Source organism: Phaseolus vulgaris, chromosome 1 (assembly GCF_051622355.1).
Source record: "Phaseolus vulgaris cultivar YP4 chromosome 1, ASM5162235v1, whole genome shotgun sequence".
NCBI classification, from domain to species: domain Eukaryota; kingdom Viridiplantae; phylum Streptophyta; class Magnoliopsida; order Fabales; family Fabaceae; genus Phaseolus; species Phaseolus vulgaris.
Genome location: NC_143498.1, coordinates 12,989,549 through 13,011,794, shown reverse-complemented (window position 1 = coordinate 13,011,794; position 22,246 = coordinate 12,989,549). Strand labels below are relative to the sequence as shown.

General features: G+C 29.2%; 1 protein-coding gene across 1 annotated transcript; it reads right to left on the bottom strand.

Annotated features, from left to right (window-relative positions):
* Positions 1 to 6,655: 6,655 nt before the first annotated feature.
* LOC137815449 (amino acid permease 3) lies at positions 6,656 to 20,917 on the bottom strand. The gene is made up of 7 exons (XM_068618578.2): positions 20,839 to 20,917; positions 12,140 to 12,376; positions 11,960 to 12,053; positions 9,614 to 9,831; positions 7,881 to 8,014; positions 7,374 to 7,601; positions 6,656 to 7,146 (listed from the first exon to the last, which is right to left on the bottom strand). The coding sequence occupies exons 1-7, from the start codon at positions 20,915 to 20,917 to the stop codon at positions 6,727 to 6,729; spliced, it is 1,410 nt and encodes a 469-aa protein (XP_068474679.1). The 3' UTR covers positions 6,656 to 6,726.
* Between the last annotated feature and the right edge of the window lie 1,329 nt (positions 20,918 to 22,246).

Below are 22,246 nucleotides of genomic sequence, written 5' to 3'. Positions count from 1 at the left end.
TAAAATTATTATTTTCAACTACTAAATTGGCGATTTAATTAAATGGATGATTAGCAACTCAATATGTTTTGGTTGTGAAAAATGTTCTTGATTTTTCCAACTTGACATTTACTTTCCAACTTTTTCAAAATATCCATATCATCTGACCTAATTTTTAACAATTGAGTCTCAGTTGAACCTGGCATGCTTGCTTTCACGAAGAGCTTCTCGAGCTTAGAAAGGGATTTTCAACTCTTGATTTTAGAGGCATGAGTTCAATCTTTGGTGCTTAGGGCACGCTGAGCTTTCAAGCTTTTGCGTTTTTTTATTATTACTTGTGATTTTGTCGGTATCTTTGAACTTTTCCGTTTTGAATGCATTTTGTTCTCGTAGTTAAGGGCATTGTTCCATTAAAGTGATTAGAGTGATTAGTGTGCTTCTGATTCATCCTTATCTTAATCCTCGTGTTCTCAATTCTAAGAAAACCTTACTCAACATCTTCATAAGTTCATACTTCTATTTTATCAATTTTTAGAAGTATTGTATTGGTTAAATAGTTGAAATGTCATTTTTCTCTATTTAAACAATTTATTTCCTTGTTTATTGTCATGTTTAAAAAACATTTTGATTCACAATTTGTACTAAGTGTTAAGGTTTGTCAACTTGTCACAATATATATGGTTGTTTGTTTGTTTTCACTTCCTTTACTTTTATGTAAGCTTTCTTCCTTATTATCATCACTCACTGATAATGAATGTTGAACATCTAAGAGTTATGGAAGAAAATATACATGTGCTATTGTATAAATTAGAACAAATATTTTCACCAAGCTTCTTTGATTCCATGGAACATCTTCTATCATCTACCTTATGATGCAAAAGTTGGTGGTCTAGTCCAATATCGTTGAATGTATCCATTTGAGAGGTATGAAATTACTAATCACTTTTTTACCATTTGTTATTTATTTATTCAATATTTTAAATGTCCATGTCCATATTCTTTTTTTTAGGTTCTTACACTCCCTAAAAAAGAAAGTAAAAAATAAAGATAGGATGGAAGACTCTATTTGTGAAGCTTACTTGGTGGAGGAAGTGATGTGAGTTGATTTAGGATTGCACATTTAATGGGTTGCACTTTGTTTAGGATTTTGGTGAGAAACCCAAAGAAGATTCACATTGGAGACGAACTTAACCAAGTGGTTAAGTAAGTGTGAATGTTCACTTCTAGAGGGAAAAGAGAAAAACACAATTATATGGTCTTGATGATGATGAGGTGCGAAAATAAAAACATATAATGGAAAGAAACAAGATGGAAGAACCCAAGGACATAAAAAGGAATGGAAATGGCGCAAATAAGAAAGGAAAAATATGAAGAAATGAAGAAAGCTTAGGGAAAATGGAGCAAAGAATCACGCCACTTAGAATGATGGATGGTTCCAAGATGAGTGGTGAGCAGCCGCCACTTGAGGTGCACTACACTCAAGATAAGACCCAATAACTTTAGGAGACAAACTCACTAATCACTCAGACAAAGTTTTTTTTCTATTCAATTTCAATTGTAAAAATACATGAGGCAAGACACACTTTATATAGGAGAGTGTGTCTTGGAGAGCAAGAGTGGCAGGGGTAGGGGTGTCATTTGTGAGAAACCTTCTAGAAGGTAGGTCAAATAAACTTTAAACTTAGGTGCACATGTTATGAAAGGTGGGCTTGACACAAGCCTAATTTACTAAGCACACCCTACTCAAATTACTAAGCACACCCTACTCTAGATTATTCTTCTATTTGGACCCCTTATGTGAGCCCAATTTATTTATATAAACTTGTCTTTTACAAAGACCAAAAGAAAGAACATTTGATGCTCTGGACTATGTCCAATTTTTCTTATGTTGAGGTCCTTTTGAAGTTTGGTGGGTCCTTGTCTTGGATGCTAAGATGACTGACTTAATTGTGAAGTTTCTGTTGTGTCCTTTGTCATCTATTTGTCGAGATGGTTTGTATCATGCCCCAAAAGTTGGAAAAAATTCGACCTCAAATTTAGGACTCCTGCAAATAACGTAGTTAGTTCGTTCACTTGATTTATATATGTGAGTTGTGAAGCAAACTTATGTTCATTTAATTTTAGGAGTTTTGGTTGAGTGGTTCTAGTTACATGAATGTTTGTAAAGAATGTGTAGGATCAAAGGGAATTTTGTGTGAAAAGCTTCTTATAAGGTGTAAACCTTTAGAAGGATTTTGAAAAATATTCCCACATTTCTCTAACAAATGTTGCATGTAATTAGAGCTATGAATAAATACACAAGTCAGGGAAGGAGAGTAGTGAAGTGAGCCGACAATATTTATTTTTGGATGGATCAACATTGCGGTTTTGACCATGTTTGGTGAGGTGATGAACCCTGTATTGTTATTTTCATAATCTTTTTCAGATTTTCTTTTTGTTTCATTTTTATTTGGTCTTTATTTACCTCTTTTGGAGATAGAGGTTTCAATATGATCTTATGGCCTTGGAAGTGAAAAGAAATCTTGTTAGTTAGGCCATCATGTAAAGTTTTCCTATCATAATGTTATGGCCTTCCTAAAATAATATGGGTTGTTTCCATGGGCACAACATCACATAACACCTCATCTTTATATTTGCCAATTTAAAAAGATACGAGGACTTGTTTATTAACAATTATTTCACCCTCTTCACTTAGCCATTGCAATTTGTAGGGCTATGTATGAGAAATGGTGGGTAATCCAAGTTTGTCCACCACTCTTGTACTTGCTACATTTGTATAACTACCCCATCAATTATCAAGGAACATAATTTGTTATTAATAAGGCACCAAGTATGCAAAATATTTTTCCTTTGACTCTCATCAAAAGGTTTTTGAAGTTGCCCTAACATGCGCCTTACTACTAACAAATCACTTTCACATGGTATTTCACACTCGTCCTCACTTGGGGTTTTTGAAGAGGAAGGGGAGTTAGCTCTAGATGATTGGGAACTATGGTCACTAACGACTATTCTCCCTTTAACCATCATTGTTCTTTTACTTGGGCAATTAGCAACAATGTGCTCAAAACCTATACCTTTAAAACATTTTTTATTTGAGGTTTTGATGGGTGATTTAGGAGTAGAAGGTTTATCTTTATAAATTTTATGATGTGGGGTGGTTTCTTTTGAAAAATTGGAAGGGAGAGTCTTAGTTTTGAAATTTGTGTTTGTCCTTCCAAGATGATTTGTAAAAGTCATCATTATGAGTATTTTTAAAAGAATTTCTCTTCAAAACTTGTGATTCAACCTTGATGGCTTGGTAAACCAATTTTTCGAAAGAAGTATACTCATATAATTCTACAACAAGCACACCTTACTTAAATTACTAAGCACACCCTACTTTAGCTTATTCTTCTATTTGGATCCCCCCAAAAGTGAGCCCAATTTATTTATATAAACTTGTCTTTTAAATTCCTATTCTATTTCTTCTTTTCTACATTGTTTTCTCCATTTCGTGTGGTATTTCTCTATACGAATCCCACACAACCTACTTTGTTTGTTTTATATTTTTATAACAATCAAAATTTAGTAATTTCCATTCTACTTATGTTTACTATCTTTTTCAGGTGGATCTACGAACCAGGTGAATTTTGACTTCACTCATTACAAATAAAGGTGGCACTTTCACTAGATCTGAGCATAAATCCTTTTGAAGGGGGCAGCCTGATGGAGGATCATCCAAGCCACCATACACAAGAATAAAAGACAGATGAACTATTTGTATAAATACTAGAACAAATTTGTATAGGAACTGTATTTTGGTTTCTTTTCAAGAGTACTATGTAGATGAAACAAACACACTCTAGAAACCCTAACTTGTCACACAAGTAAGGGTTCCTAGAGTATCTTAAGGAGCATACACAACCTCCTTAAGCCACCACACCTCACCTTAGTTAAGTTCACTTAACTAAGGTTATGGTAGTTTAAGGAGCAAGCTACCTTAATCTATAAAACCCTAAAACTCACTCATGTATCTAGATTTGCAAATATTGAATGAAGAGTTCAAAACTTGAAACCTCATTCTCTCCCAGATCTTTCTTGTTAGTGAACCTAATTGACCTAGTGAACATAAGGAAAGTTAGTCAAACCTTTTTCCCTTGCACCTTCAACTTTTCCGAATTTTCTCTTCTTCTCTCAACTTTGATGCCTCATCTTCACTCCATTTCCGCTACCACTCCAATCATTCCATCAACCACAAGCTTGGAATACATAAGATAAGAAAGGGAATGAAGAGAACCACCACCAACACCCTAGGGAAGCACCCCAAAACCACAAGAAACACCAAGGAAATCTTGGAAAGAATCTTGAAGCACTTTTTCACAGCTATCTAAATATTCTTAGGAATATTTATTTTAAAGTTTTCACATTATACCCACAACTAACTATAAAAGCTTTCTATGAATAACAATTAAATAAATAAAATTTGAAGGGTTATTTTGTAATTTCCAAAAGCTCCATCCATTTACTACAAGAAAATAAATATTTAGTGTTAGTCAAAAGTTGATACTAATAATTAAAAGTCGATGCTAATTAGTCAATAATGTCGGATTTGTCACACGTATTTGCAACTCTAAAATTATTAAAGGTAATTCATTAGCATCTACTTTTTAAGGTCGGCTATAAGTAACATCAGCTAAATCGACACTAATTCGTCACTAATTTTTTTAAATTAAATTTTTAATTAAAGCAATTTAGCATTAGCCTTTATTTTAAAATTTATTTAATTTAGTGTTAACTAAAAAAATATATTTTAATATTAATTTAAATTATGTCGGTCTGACCAACACTAATAACAATAATTTTGAAAAAAAAAATCTTCCATCTTCAATAAAATAAATATAAATGCGAAAATAGAAGAAAAAAATGTAGGGAATGAAGGAGATGAATGTGAGTGAAGTAGATAAATGTGAATGAAGGAGATGAATGTGAGTGAAGTAGATAAATGTGAATGAAGGAGATGAGGAGACGTGTGTGGATGAAGGTGATGTGTGTGAATGAAGGAGAAATGTGTGGATGAAAGAGATGTGTATGAATGAAAGAGATAAGTGTGGGTGAAGGAGATGAGTGTGAATGAAAAAGATAAGTGTACATGAAGAAGATGAGTGTAAATGAAAAAAGATGAGTGTAAAAAGATTTATATAAAAAATAAGAGAGAAAAATTATGAGTGAAGAGATTTGTTCTTATTCTTTGTCAGAAAGGCGCATGGATTCATGCATATTAATTAGTGTTGACTTAGCTGATGCTAACTTAAATAAACATATAATAAATATGAATAAAATTAGTGTTAACTAGGCCTACACTAACCTTATTTATCTTTAATATTTATTTTATTTTGGGTAGGCTAAGCTAATGCTAATTTGACAGTAATATAGTATTTTTACTTATTAAAAAGATTAAAAAATAGTTAGCACAGTCATAGAGTTAGCTATGTCAACTATAGTAATGTTTAACATTAAATTAGTGCCAACCTAGACATTAACACAAATATTTATTATAAAAATGTCACATTAGAGTTAATTAAGCTAACTCTATTAGCATCCAAACAAACTCTATTAGGGTCGATCTATACATTAACACAAATATTTATTATAAAAATATTGCATTAGAGTCGACTAAGTAAACTCTATTAGCATCCAAACGAACTCTATTAGTGTAGGCTAAATGAAGTCAGTTCGATATTAACACATATATTTATTTAATAAAAAAAATTAAAAATAATTTTACTCATTTTTTAAGAAAAAATTAATCTCTCAAGTCATTAGGGTTAATAGCGTCATAATTTGGTCGACAATAATATTTAAAAGTTAATTTGATATTTTTTTATAGTAATTCCACTAATAATGTTAAAAAGTGGACTTTAAGCCTAACTCAACCCCATAAAACCGGCTCATGAGGTTGAGGTTTGCACCCACTTATATACAATGAAATGTCCTCATCTCTAGTCGATGTGGGATCTCCAACACACCTCCCTCATGCCGAGAGTGATAGATAGGAGCTCGTGCGTGAGATAACATATTATGGGTGGTGGCCTGATAAACCCAACAAATACTCGCTAGGATAGGCTCGAAATGACTTTGATATCATGTTACGAAGTGGACTTTAAGCCTAACTCAACCCCATAAAACTGGCTCATAGGGTTGAGGATTGTACCCACTACAAATAATTCATTTGATACAATTTATCATTTTCTTTATCTAAATATTAATTTTTTAAAAATTGTCAAATCAATTTCAATGATTAGCTGTGAAATCAAAATATATTTAATCTATTTAAGAATATTTTTATCATAAATTTTAATTATACAAAAATAAATATTTTTCACATATATAAGATTGTCAAGTTAAAACACTAGTTTTAAATAAGTGAATGACTGAACTTATAAAATAAAATAAAATAATTATCAATTTCTCTTTCACCTTACTATTTTCTAAATATTCTCTTTTAAACAATTCTCTTTAGTCTGAATGGTTTGATAATACTTTTACTATAAGAAATAACGTAGATAATAACTATAAGATCATTTAAAACATAAGATCCATTGATATTTGTTACATCAAATATGAATAGGATACTACAAATATTCTTTTAAACTAAAAAATAACAAAATTGGCAAATATTTTTTTTCATAGCCTTAGATTTTGTTCATTCTACTTATGAGCATACTGTGAAAGTTTTGACATCATAGTCACAAACAACTTACTAGCTAGCTACTCTTTATACATGAAGGGCTTGTACTTGTGAAGAGCATGACCAATGCCTTGAATGGCGGCACATGCTATAGCCAGAGACAGAAGCATGAAAAAAAAGCTCAAGGTTTTAAGTCCAAACCACTTGATTCCCTTTTTGATCTTTTTTCTTGCAATGTACATCTCCACTGGAAAATATACTGCTAATGGCCAGAACCCAAGGGCCCCCAAAAGGGCAAGCATCTCATTGAAAAAGGGCATTGCCATGGCCATAACAGTCAATACCACCACAAGTATGCTCCTCCAAACTACCCTAAAGAAGTTAAGCCTCAACTTCACTTTCCCAATGCTCATAGGGTATTCCCTATTAACAAAACTTGACCTTGCCCACCTTTCGCTAGCACATGTTTCTACTACAGTAAAAATGGGTTGGATAACAACCTGCCAGAATTATTCATTCAAGATCAGTACATTGAAACAAGGAATTGAAATTGATAAAGAGAAAGAATCAATAACAAACAAGAAAGATCAAATCATGTTCAACCCATTTCAATACTCATTCATGTATGTTTATGCATTGGAAAAGAACCCCCCATCTCAGACAAATAGATTTCCAAACACACTATGAACTTCATCAACAAAATATTTTGAATAGGGATATATCAAACCTGGTATGCTCCAACCAGGTGCACAACAATGAAGACATTGGCTAAGAGAATTAGCCAAAAAGGCTCTTTAAACCCAGAGCTGAGAAGGATGTTGCCAGGGGTGTCTGAACCAAATGCAGCATAACCAGAACATCCACATATCAGGAACAAAATTGTCATTGTGGATATACCTATCTTATTTGCCTTCTTCATCACTTTATTTTCAGGTGGTGATGATTTCAAAGAATCCTGTTTTTCATGTCTAGATCAGTATCAATCATTTTCAAGTGTAATGCAAGAAGGAAAAAAACTATGAAATATTGTTTCTAGAAGGTGTTTGTTGCCTTCTCTTCAACCTAATAAAACGACCTATTTAACCCCCAAAAATGTATGATGGTTTGAAGTTAGTCCTTCAAATAAATTAAAATTTGTATATTTGAATTAATTTTTAGTTTAGATAAACCCATGTATATTGAACTTAGAAGACATGAGTTTATAGTGGGGACAATATTTGTAGGGTAACCATACCTGAATATCTATAAGAATTTGAGAATAACTATTAGCAACTGCAAGGTTTCCAAGTGCAATGAGAATATTCAATAAGTTGGATGTTGGACTTTGTGTCTTGCTGCCCCACATTAAAGAGGTACTCTTTCCTTTCCCTGCTTCAATCCATGTTTACCCACATGTTAATCCTCATACACCATTGCAAAACAAAATAATAATGCAGAATTTAACAACTAAGGCAAGCCATTAAGAACTTTGCCAAAAATGCCAACAATACAAATTTCTACCCTATAGAAATTTTCAAAGATCAATTTTAATACGTTCACAAAAGTTAAAACTACTAGTTTATAATCATTTTCCATCCTTATATGCAATTAATCTTGAAGTAACATTTTATCACTTGATTTTTTTAATAAACATATGTGAGAATTAGTAAAGATCAAACACATACTCAATTATATTAATCTCCAATAAAATTTAAATAAACTAATATAATTAAAGTTATCATAGTATTTTTTACTTATTTTACTTAAAAACAAAATATGTCGATATTTATACTACTATTTACCATAAACAACTTATATAAGATTTTTTTTAATTTATCTATCACCTTAAAATTCTTACAACAAGTGTGGTATATGTGTGTTAAGAGTGAAACCATGGAAAATGTTTGACGAATAATAAAGAACAACAAAATGGTTGAGATTACATATTTAAAAAAGTTAAATAATAATAATAAAATAAGAGATACAATTAATTATATATTTTTTATATTAAATATGTTGAGATAATATCGTTAGATCAATCATTACATTTAAGGTATTATATACTCAGAGATTCATCATAATTTTATTCTTAAAAAACACTTTAAAGAGTTAAGAGATGAGTGTGTATTTAAATTATACTTGACATCGACTCCTAAGTGATGTTGTACATTATGCGTACCAGAACAAGCCTTCAAATCGAAGTTTATGGAGGAAGGAACGTTCATCTTTAGAACCACTTTTTCCATTCCCACAGACAAATGATTTCAAGTATGTTAAGATAGCATGATTGAGGTCAAACCATTAGTGTCGTATGTGAGAATTGAAAATTTGGTTTCAAAGACGAATTTTCTTCCCCTTAACGTTCAATTGAATGAAAAAAATAGTTCAAACCTTAGACCTTGACTATGAGGCTTGCTCTAATACACTCAATAGTCACATATTGTTTAGAAATCAAAGTAAAAAAAAAAAAATACACATCATCCATTTATCCTCGTAGACACCTTGTAAGATCAAAATCATGAATTCCAAATTTTAAAACAATGTCTCAAATGAGGTGATTTATTCTACAAATATTATTTTAACAATTTTTTGTAATTTTTTTATGCGACTTTCTTGATATTGTCCAATTTTTTGTTTTCCCATGTCAAGTTTACAATTGATCAATAAGAATAATAATGATAATATTTTTATTATTATTATAACCATAATCAATAAAAAAAATAACAATAATAAATGGCCTCGTTCCATAAGCTAATGAAGCTAAAATTGTAATTATATTTATTTAAACAAAACCTGTTTTTCAGTGGTTATGGAGGATGGTACATGATAAAAGTGTATTCTTTCTTCCATTCGAATGTAACTCGTCATACATGAGATTGAATAGTCTAGTTTTGAATTATAGCATTCTATATGACAAAGCTTGAAATTGAGTAAATGAATGAGAATAAAAAAGATGAGAAAAAGTGAATAAGAAGGAGGGAAAGTAACCTGTGAAAACCAAAGCAAGAGAGAGTCCAGAACCAATCAATGCATAACCAAAAGACGTGAGTGCGGCTATGATAGAGAGCCAAGACAGCTTGTGAAAGTGTGGGATTTGAGACAAAAATATTTCTACAATTCCAAAACCAATCATGTATGGATTACTCAAAAACCGACACGATCCTCCAATTCCATTCTTGTGGAAACAGATGATTTTTCGTATTGTCCTGAAATATATGCACCAATAATTAAACTCACAAATCAACCATGGTATTACCATTTCATCTATATTCAACTCAAGACCTACTAAACATACATCATCTTCCAAATGCTCAACACTCCATACCTAATTTCTGGTATGTTGTGGTTTCAGTCCCTCATATTTCTCTTTATAATGATCTTTATATTCTGATCTTCTCTTTCAATTTAATATGTTTTAACAAACTCACTTCTTTTTTATCTAGTATTTTGGCTTTTTTCTTGCTATAATTGTATCCTTGGTAAAGATTGGGGAACTAAAACATCTAATTCATATTGGGATTTTGAAAATATAAGAGATGTGTTATATGGAGGGATTTGTTCTTTTATTTTATTTATGTACTTTATACCTAGAGTTAAATTAACATTATTACGAAGTGGATTTTAAGTATAACTCAACCCCATAAAACCGACTCGTGAGGTTGAGATTTGCACCCACTTATATACTATGAAAGGCTTTAATCTCTAATCGATGTGGGATCTCCAACAAACATAATATTAAATATCTATAATGTTTTAATCTTAATATCTTACATTTTAATAATAAATAAATGTATTTTTATCTTGTGTAAAAGATATTGTAAAAAAATAGAACAAATTCCTAAAAACTAGTTTAAATAAAATATATTAAGCAAATATCTTAACATTTCTCCTTGTCTTAATATTTATTTATTTGAATTTTAAATATTTATTTATTTGAATTTTAAATATTTATTTATTTGAATTTTAAATTTTTTTTCTTCTTTTAGTGCTTGATTTCTTCCTTCTTTTTTTTCTTGTAGTTCTTGTCTTTCTCTTTCTTCCATAGGATCACATATTCCTTTAATTTGATATTCTTCATTATATTTCTTCTTTTATCAACCCCATTTTCTTTGTCTATTATTGATTCTATGGTAGTATTGATTCTATGGTAGTGACATTTGACCTTTGATGGATGTTAGAACGCGATTCTTCATCTACTTTCTCCTCTTGGACTTCAAGCTTCTTTATCAAACATCTATCTTCTATTAATTTTGATAATTCATTTATATCTTTTTTATTTTGTAGCCAAATCATTTATCATCAAATCCAAAGCAAATATTTTGTCTTTCATATGAACTTCGAATACTTCTAAGTTACTTGCATCTTTAATCACATAATGTCTATTTTCAAAGGAAGCCTTGTAACATTTATCTAATTTGACACTTGCCTTTCACAACAATTTATTCTCCACTCCCAATTTTTACTTTAGAAACATCTAATTTGTTGATCTCTTTGAAAAGTTTCTGATCATGAGTCATGTGGTATGTACAACCACTATCTATAAACCAACCTTTTTTTATAAAATTGTTGGTTATAATACATGATGTTGCAAGAAGTAGTTCATCTTCCGATTGATCCTCTACAATCTTGGCATCTTCATGAAAATGTTGGGAGTAGCATATCTTTTCTACATGGTCCCAACCCAATTGACCACATTTTTGACATTTTGGATTTATCTTCTACCAACACAAGTGTTGATGATTATTTTTCTTATAATAGGGACAAGAAAGAAAAACACATGTTTTTGTGGTTGTCTTTGTTGTATTTTCTTTTTTTGTAATTCTTGAGTCCAAAGGCACTTTCACCAGTATGAAGTAAAGTATCTTCAACCACATGATCTTCTCTCATTAATCTTCGTTACTTTTTTACTTACGGACATGTATTACTTCTATCAAAGTAATTATAGACAGGTCTATTGTGCTTTCCAGACTTTGGTAAAATATAACAACTTGTGTTTTTAATTTCTATAAATGCAATGGTTTTTTCACCCCTTTTTCACATTTGCTATCTTGAAAAGTGAGGTTTTTTCATTCACAACCCTCTCAATAGATTTTATAACACACTTCAAATAGTCACATTACTAGATTTTGATTTAAGTGAGTTGAGGTCAAAATAGCTATTGAGAGACAAAAATTAAAACAAAATGACACTTTTTATTTAAATCAATGTTATTTACTACTCCTTTAACTTTTAACATATTATGCATTCTACTGTTTTCTAGCATTCTACTGTTTTATTTACTACTGTTTTATTCTACAAGCCACTAAAGTAACCTGAAAAAAACAGAGAACTTACATCATACTTATGGCTGTAGTTATTGTGTAACCAATCCCTGCTCCAAGAAGGTTGCTGTACTGCATGATTGCACATATCATAGGTATTTTACTACCTAATTGTTTGACAAATAAATTGCAATTAGAATTGAGGTTTGGAAATTAATTATGATGAGATATGACAATTACAAGGTAGACAAACCTCCTAAGATGTTTCTCACAGCATCCATGTAAACATGATTCCTCTTGCCAGTGACAGGATCTGGTGATCTATAACAATCTGCTAGAAGACATGAAGTAAAGAGGTTGACAATTGCAAAGACCAAGATTGAGAATATGCCCATAATCCATCCCAATTGAGCCATGGCCCAAGCTATAGATAGCACTCCAGCACCAATCACTGCTGTTAATATATGTGCACTTGCTGTCCATGTTGTCCCTGCTTATTCTCAATCAAACTTAAAGTGTCACTATATGCAATAACAACCATATACATAAAATCTTGAAATAACACAATGTATTTTCATACCTAATAGATACAAAAGAAAGGTTAACAAAAAATAAGCTTTCTTCTTTGTCTTTTTATTTAAAGCTTTCTTCTCTGATCCCTATTTTAACAGAGTTATTTCTTAGAATAGAGTTATTTCAAACCTATAATTCTTGAACCATTGCTATTATCATATTTAAAATTCATATAGGTATTCTAAACACACTTAGTTACGTCATTTCCTTAATAACCATATTAGCAATGTGTAAGGGAATCCTAATTTATTCTTTATTGGAGCTTACATAAAGCTAAGGTTTAAAAAATATTTACAAATCAATCTGGAAACACACCTTCAAATCTCATCAACCTTACAGGTAATAGAACAAAATCTTAACCATTCATTCATATTAATATTTAACAATTTAACATATAAAAAATAAATTAACTACAATCAGTGGTTCTGTGTTTGTATTGCACAATATCTAGTTATTTTTAACCTTAAAAGATCCGTATGAAATTAGTGTTAAGTGAAAGAAGAACATAACCTTAAGAAAATATTCATGATAAGGTTAGACTAAGTTATTCTTAATTTTCTTTGTCATAGAACTCGTGTTAGGCAATAACTGTAATCATATGAAAAACAATATAAAATCAAAAAAGAAAACAAAAACATGGAAGACTACATTCCATGCAAAAAAAAAAAACAAAAAATAACTCTCAATAATAACTTAAGCAACTACATAAAGAGTTTAAACAAAAAAGTGAAAATAAATTAAATAAAGAAAAAAAGGAAACAAAAGAACATTCTCTAAACGTAACTTCCATAAAAACAACAAAGAGAAACTATTGAATCCAAGAAATTCAATCAGATTGATCCTCATTTGCATTTAGCAGCGGTAATAAAATTCTATAATATTGATGTACGTTACTACCATTACTTTTTCTTGGGTTGACTTGATTTTGAGTTCATCTTATTGGCTTTCACTCTAACTTTAGGAAGACGTCCCGATTTCTTGGAGGTTTGAACTAGTTTCCCATATTCACTTAATGATTCATTTTTATCCATCTTTTTAGCCCATAACTTTAGAGACCAAATTAAGCTCTAAGGAAATACTAGTTGAGATAGATTCAACTATATTCGCTGTCAAGATGGCCGAATATGACTCTTAATCCTCTTGTTCATCATTTGAAATAGATTCAAAATAATTTTGCAACACTAAATCTTGAGAAACACATTTAGTAGCCCATTTGACATCAACTAATTTAGAACTTGTTAAATTAGTTGCAAATTTGAGATGATAGAATCCTTCTAAAAGACTAGAATTTTCAGGAGATAAGGAGTCCTTCTTTCTGCAGCAAATCATTAGATTCATGGACATTCTTCAAAGAGGACATATAAAAAAAATATCATCCTTAGATCCTGAATCAACCCTTATATCTTCAATAGATATCTTAAACTTTTGACCAATATTTTAAGAAGTGAATTTTAACCCTAATTCAACCTTATAAAATCAGCTTATAAGATGAGGTTTGCACCCACTTATATACTATTAAATGACATTATCTCTAGTCGATGTGGCATCTCCAATCTGTCAGATTATATATTTATGGGTGATTCAATAGCGGCCTGATAACGGGTGGCCTGATAAGCCCAACAAAGTCTTGCTATGATAGGTTCTAAATGACTCTGATATCATATTAAGAAGTGGAATTTAAGTCTAACTCAATCCTCTTGACCAACAACAACTTTCACAAGAGTATCAAAATCAATAACATCTCCCTCAACTTCCACCATCCCTACATTACGAACAAGTACATGTACCTCTACCACAAAATTATGTTTTTTTTTACGTCATTCGCTTTTTTAGTTTGAACAATCACATATTTATATTGCACAATAGCAGGTTTAGACAAAACAATAGACAATTTGATTGTATTATTGAGGTTCTTGAGGTTAGGTCATCCTTAATTTAATTAAGCTCTAATTCTTTCTTGAAAAAGTTTGTATGAATACTTAACATCTATGAAACTTTGAATTAATCAAATTTATGTCTTTAATTGTCACATAACCAAAAATAGTTTGCCTATTTTCCGTATCCATCAGTAGTTGTTATACTCTAAATCAAGTGTAAACAAACAAAATATAATGTTTAGTAAATTTAAATATAAAAAATTCCATACCTTAATTTTATTTCACTATTTAAAAATATTATTATCTTTAACTTTTAACATCATCTATAATAAATAGACTGATAATTTCAAAAATTTTTTTTTTTTACTTTATGAAATAAAAAACATGAAAAATAAATTTATCTAATATTTTTAATCAGTTTGAAATTAATATTTTTTTTATATTTGAGGTAAGATGTAATGGTATTTAATTTTTTATATTTGAGGTAAGATGTAATGGTATTTAATTTGTAATAAAGTTAAGTCACTTGTAGTAATCTCTAATAAAATAAATCTAAATTGTTGTGTTTAAAGGTTCACTACTATCAACTTTAAAATCTAAATAATTGATAGTTAATTAGATACCAATTTAAAAATTATTTATTAATAATAAAAACTAATTTAGATACTAATAATTTTTTTAGTATATAAAATAGTATCTAATTTAATTAATATAAAAACTAATTATTTTTTATTTTTAAAATTAATTTTTATTTAATGATTTTTTTGTGATTAAATTCTCAACCCCTTTTTATTTATCATGCACGGTTCATTTTGTTTATAATTAAATTTGTTATAAATAAATTCTTATTTATTCTAAAATTATTAATATTATATAAATTTAAAGTTTTATTAATTAGTATTATATATATATATATATATATATATATATTATTTATAAAATGCTACCGTAAATAATAAACTATTATCTCACACACAAATACCTCCCCTTCCCTCTCAGCTCTTAAATATAATTTATATTTTTTTATTTTATATAGAGAGAAAGAGTGGTGTATGTGTGGAGAAGGATAAAATAATTTATTATTTATGAATATACAATTTAATTGATTAAGAAAAATTAAGATAATGTATTGCATAAATCAAGAAAGTTTAAGTTAATATTAATAAAATAGAGAGATTTCAGTTTAGTCCCAGTAAGGTCGAGAGGGTCCCGACATGACCATATATAATGCTTACATAATTAATTAAATTATAATAATCACCTAGAACTAATTATTATATTTAAATAACAACTAAATCAAGATTAAAAATGACTAATGGGCTAATCCCCATTAAGAATAGTATAAAAAAAACTACTAGAAGATATTTATCATTAATACTACTACATACTGATTATGTTCCCTTAGTACTAACTTAGGCGTCAAAATGTCTTTATAAGCACCTCACCCATCTTGGATCAATTAAGACTAAGAACAACTATCATAAAAGATCGAGAATTGTTATTGAAGACCAAAGACTTCTAGGCACCTTAAGACTAATCAACAAAGAGATCGCATGGTTTTACAAGAGTCTTCTTAACCTTATTGTTGAACAAGATGCTTTGATGTCTCCAAATTCAAGTGGAAAGCTTGAAGACCCTGTTGATGTGTGTGTGTGTTTTGTTTAGTTGTTTGAAACTTGTTAATTCACTCCTTAAGATGATCCAAACTCAATTGAATCTTTACCTTCTTGAAAAGATGAGTTTTCTAAAAGGGTGTGAAATTTCAACCTGTTGAAATGTCGAATCAACCTGTTGTTTGACATTTAGAGGTTTTTAAAATGGTTTTGGAAAAACTTAGCTTTATTTTGGCTTTCCTGTCAAACAGAATCAACCGGTTGTTTCGATAATTCAATTAGTTGTTCTTGTGAAAACCTTAACATAATTATGTTAAGAGGTTTTAATATGTTTTAAATGATTTTAAAAAAAAATTGTTTTTTATTTACCTGCTTTGACCACTTGATTAAGGTCATATAAAGGTTGTTTTATGCTCCTTTGCATTAAATAAGAAAGAGAGATTCATGAAAGACGTTTTCAAGATTTCAAAAGCTTTGGATCATCTCAAGTGTGTGGAATAGGATTGAGGTTTGTACTTCTGAAACTTAAGCTTTGATTTACCTAGGTGTATTCTATTCCTCTTCTTCTTCTTCAAATATTGTATTTTTGTATTGGAGTGTAAGGCAATTTCAAGAAAGGTGTGTTTTGGAAACTATGTGGTGCCAAAGAGTGGTGTGTGTTCTTGAGGGGTTCAAGATCATCACTTTTGGTGTGTGTTTTGTAATCTAGGTTTGATTACATAGAGAATTCTCAATGGTTAGATGAGGACTGGATGTAGCTCTTGGTTAAGAGTGAACTAGTATAAACATCTTGTGTGATTCTCTCTATCCCTACACTCATACACTGTTTTAACATTGTTTTTCATTTTGTTGGTATAAACAATCGGTTGTTTCGTGAAAACAACTAGTTGATTTTCTGGAATCAAACATAAAACAAATTTTTTTTGGTTGAACAGAATTTTCAATTGATTGACTCTTCCTAGCTTTTCACTCTTCTAATTATAACACTTATAAGAACATTTTGGCCTTGAGAAATTAAAAAAACATCAAGAAAGTCCAAAGGCTTGTTGGAAGGTCCTTTTCGCTTCTCATTTTCTTCCTAAATTGGTTGATAAAACAAAACCAATATTATAATTTATGAGAAAAATTGAAACCTTCAAGTGAGGAGATGAGTGTGACAAAACTTTCTCAAATCTCAAAACCTTCATTTCTTCACCATATATTCTAAGTAAGCCAATCCCTTGAAAAATCAATCCTTTTGTACATTTTGATATTGGATGAAGCTATTAGCTTAACTTAAATCTAAGATTTGGTAAAGGAACAAAAATCTATCAATCGCATCAGCTGAGTGTTATAGGACAACAAGATAAGTACCAATTGCAAGAGAAAGTTTCCTTATCTCTTGTTAACTTAATAAGATGGTTGAAATCGTAAGTTCAAAGTCACCAAATTCTTGTCAAAATTGATTTCCTATATCTAAGGTTCTCATGAACCAAAATTGGTCGGAAGCATGATTCCATGACCAATAGAGTTCTTAGAGTTCCATCAAATAGTTGAGAGGATCGATTAAGTCTTAATGTCTTGTTGACTTTATTAATAAGCTTTAAGGAGTGAACAAGGAAAATGACGTATAGACATTGGATGTTGACAGATCATCAAATAAAAAAGGTAGTTGGCAAACATAGTACTCGAGGACCCAAGAAATATGAGAATAGAGTAGTCTTTGTGCTTCGAATGCAAAACCTCAAATTAAACCAAGGGGAAGCGTTGAGACCTCACTCAAGACTAGATAAACCGTTATTAGAAGAAAATGAAGACAACATTTACCTCTAACAAAGGATTGAGACCTCACAAAACACCTCAAAATGAACAACTCTCAAACAAATACTCAAGAAAGGTGGTCCCAATACATAATCAAGCGCATTATATGTACACGTCTTCTAAGGCACTCCTAGAACACTCTAGACTTTTTGTAACAATTACTTACTCAAGCTCAAGGAACCAATCTACCACACATATGTGATAACATCTGAACATATAAATAAAATTTTCTTTTTGACTTATCATAATATAGTCAAGCATAAGAGGGTCATGTAATGTATAACCTCATAAACCAAGAAGGTTCAGATCAACGTATAGTACAAACTCATAAATTGAGAATGTCTAAATTGACGACATGTTGAACAGATTCATGGAATCGAGAGGATTCAATCTAACTAAGATATACTAGCAATGTTAAGAAGGTCTCAATATATCAATATACAATAATTATGTAATCAATTAAATTATAATAAACGTTTAAACTAATCATAATGTGTAAGCAACAATTAGACCAATATTAAGAATAATATAGACCATTCCCAAAGGCACATGTAGATAAATGTTCACTAAAAACAATACAAATAGAGTACTTCAAGGTATTTATTACTATACTACTATTGTTCATTTTCAATGCATTAATTATGATTCCTAAATATTGACTTGAGTAGGCACACCACAACTCTTGGACTGATCGAAATAAGAAATTGTTATAGGAGAACGAGAATTATCATAAAAGACTAAAGCTATCATAGAAGACAGAAAACTTTCAAACATTACTTATCAACAAAGAAATCATGTAATTATTTTACGATTTTGTCTTACCCTTGTATGAACAATACTACTTTCAAATACATCAATTACAAATTTTGTTTTGTATCTTTAATTTATTATGAAGTATATTATTAAACATTCATTTGTCTTTTTGTAGGAGTTGAGTATAAAGCTATTAACAATATAAGCCATATTTATTAGTTGAAGAAATTATCTCTTAAATTACTATAAATATTTTTAAATATAGTGATCTCATAAATGATTTAATTATTAAATATATTTTAAAATAAAATATAAAGATATGATGTTATTAATTAAAATTAGTCAACTTTATTAATTAAATCATCAATGTTTTGTAATTTAAATACACTTATTTTAAAAAAAGTGCTTGGAAATAGTTCATTTTAAAAAAAAGTGTTTTTGAAATAAGTAATTTTAAAAGTAATCACTTAATTAAAAAATGCATAGGATTTGCTTATTAAAAATAAACAGAAATTTTTTTATTTTTAAAATGAACATATTAAATGAAAACATAAAAAAGTAAGCAGAAATTTATTTATTTATTTTATTAAAGAGGTGCTTTCCAAAATCACAGATAAATCATCTCTGTCTGTAAATGAAGATGGATAGAATAAAAATATTTAATCACAAATGAGGTTTTTAAGAACCTTTATTAGTGACACTGATTCTCCTGCACCACACACTAATTCAAAGTCAAACTTTCAAAACTAAGACTCAAAGTTTCAATAGTCAAAGATAATAAAAAAAAAAACTCATTTAGGTTAATTTATTGTAGTAAGATGTGAAAAAAAGGATTTTTTGTATATTTAATGTGAATTAAATGTCATTAATATAATTTCAAATTATAATTGCAGGAGTTAGAGCCTAATTTACTTACTTTCACCTGTTGAGTAAATATGAAGAAAAATATTTAATTTTTTTTTATTTTTTTCAGTCTTCCTGTTTAATGTTTAAACAATTTTTATTCCATGATAAAAATAATAAGAGTATAATTAAAAAATTATGTAATCTTAAAATTTTAAAAATAAATTATTAGTAAAGCGATAATTTTAAAGTAACCAAGGAAGTAATAATTTAATATTTCCTATGTTGTAAAATAATTTATTACTTTACAAAATAACTGATCTTTAACATTATTTCATATGAAATTTCAAAATAAAAAAAGTAATGATGACAGAGTAAAAAAAGTTTTTTAATGATATATAGTTGAAACCATTGTTCATTTTTAGGATAGAGGAATAATGTGTAAGGTTTTATTAAACTACAAAAACATATTTTGGGTTAACCTTTTTAAATTATATTTATGAGAAAAAAATTATTGTAAATGTCTTAATTAATTGAAATATTTAATATATTATATAAAAAAATTTAATAATGTTACATCTGGTCATATTCCTTATTTTTTTAATATTTCATGAGAGCGTTGACAATAAAGTAAAACATTTGACATTTTAAAGATATAAAATAATATTTAAATTTTCTATAAAAACTAAAAATCATAAAACTATAGGTAACGTTTAAGTTAGATGTAATATTATTAGTGTAAAACAGTTTATTTTATCAATAAATATTATGATAATATAATTTTTTAAAATAAATATTATAAAAACGAAACAGACTTATTATTTACTACAACGTTAACTCTACTTTTTTCAATTGACATGGCTTTGAATATAGACTTAATTTGGTTTTGACTTAATTTTTAAAAGAATTTTTTAATCGTAAAAAAGTCTTATTTTAAATTAATTTTTCTTTTTCTTACCAAGAATGTTTCTAATTTATTTTACAGAAGATTAGTCTTATTATAATAATAAAAGTAGAAACAAAGATTGAAAAAGCCCGTGTATCACCTTTTTATGATTATAAAAACTAAAAACCTAGATGTTATAATAATTATTCAAATAAAAAATTATTATTAAAACTTTTGTTGAAGTCTTAAAAAATGAACTTTTATGATATTATCAGAATAATTATTAGTTATTTGGGTAGTTTTTCTACAATAAAAAATGTGATTATTCAAAGTAGAATAACTTTGAAAGTCTCTAATTGTGAACCAATTTAGCAAAATCTAAAGCAAGGAGAATGAACTCTTAATCTTAATTTTTAGTATGTACAATGATATTACTTTTTTCAAAATTAAAAGAGCTTTAAAAGGAAAAGCTGAAGCCAACAACAATTTCTGAGACAATAATCAGATTTTGATAATTTGGACAAGGAACAGCAAAAACATGTTTCTACTTTTCCTTAATGAAGATCAAGAAAACTGCAACAAAAAAATTTTGGATTGAGAAAGAAACCTGTTCTTTTGGGCTTGCCATCATCATCCAGAAGTGAACCTGCACCTTCAATTACCCTTGAAAGATCCTCTACCTTCATTTTCTTTTCCAAAACCTGCTTCAAACTTTTTAACTACCAAGTCTAGAAAAAGAGAAAAACACACACATATATATATATTATTTGGAACTGTTATGCTTATAGGTAAACATTTTTATATTCTTTTATAATTAAATGTAATCAAAATACTTATACAAATGTATCATTTTTTTTATTTTTTTTTATAAATCTTCTTTAATAGTTTAAAATAAATATTATATTTACATCAGTTATATATTATATTAACCTTTTTAATTGTTTGAAAACATTAAAATGTGTTCCCTGTAATAAATAAGTTATAATGAATATTAAAAAAATTGAAATCTGGGAAATAATCAATGTAATTTATTTTATAAATAAATAATAAACTATGCATTGATATTTATATCATGCATAATAAAAAATTTCTCAACTTGCATATTTTTAATGGTACATATGATGAATGTATGGAGCATTCATCACATCATACCACATTCATTTACCAATTGATTCTAAGAATATTTGATTTCTTGTTTTTTAAAAAGGATAATTTTTACCACAAAACAATGGAGGTATGTTGATATCAGAACTTTCTCAAAAACTTTGACTTTGCAAAGCCATACCAGAAAATAAGGATCTTTGTCTAAGTATCTTTCAAAAACCGGTTTTGTGCCCCATTGTTAGAAAAAGGGAATGACTAAGGTAAACAAAGAGGGGAGTGAGGTTGAATTGGTTTGAAAATATTTTTCACAAAAGTTTTCTTTCTTGGAATTCTTTTAAAACTTATTTAAGGTAGAAAAATTGAATGTAATTATTTGTGGAAGCAAGTTTGATACAAGAATGGGTTGTAGGACAAAAGATATTTACTCTTTAAGTTTTTTTTTTAAATAATGCAATTATTTTGAGAATCTAATTGATACAAGAATTAGATAACAATACAAAGAGAATGATAAAGCAAGAGAAAGATCATGTTGGAGATCCCACATCGACTAGAGATTAGAGCCTTTCATTGTATATGAGTGGGTGCAAACCTCAACCCTATGAGCCGGTTTTATGGGGTTGAGTTAGGCTTAAAGTCCACTTCGTAATATGGTATCAGAGCCATTTCGAGCCTATTCTAGCGAGTATTTGTTGGGCCTATCGTGCCACCCGCTATCGGGCCGCTATCGGACCACCCATAATATATAGTCCCACGCACGAGTTGGTAGTCTCGGCGTGAGGGGAGTGTGTTGGAGATCCCACATCGACTAGAGATTAGAGCCTTTCATTGTATATAAGTGGGTGCAAACCTCAACCCTATGAGCCGGTTTTATGGGGTTGAGTTAGGCTTAAAGTCCACTTCGTAATAGATCA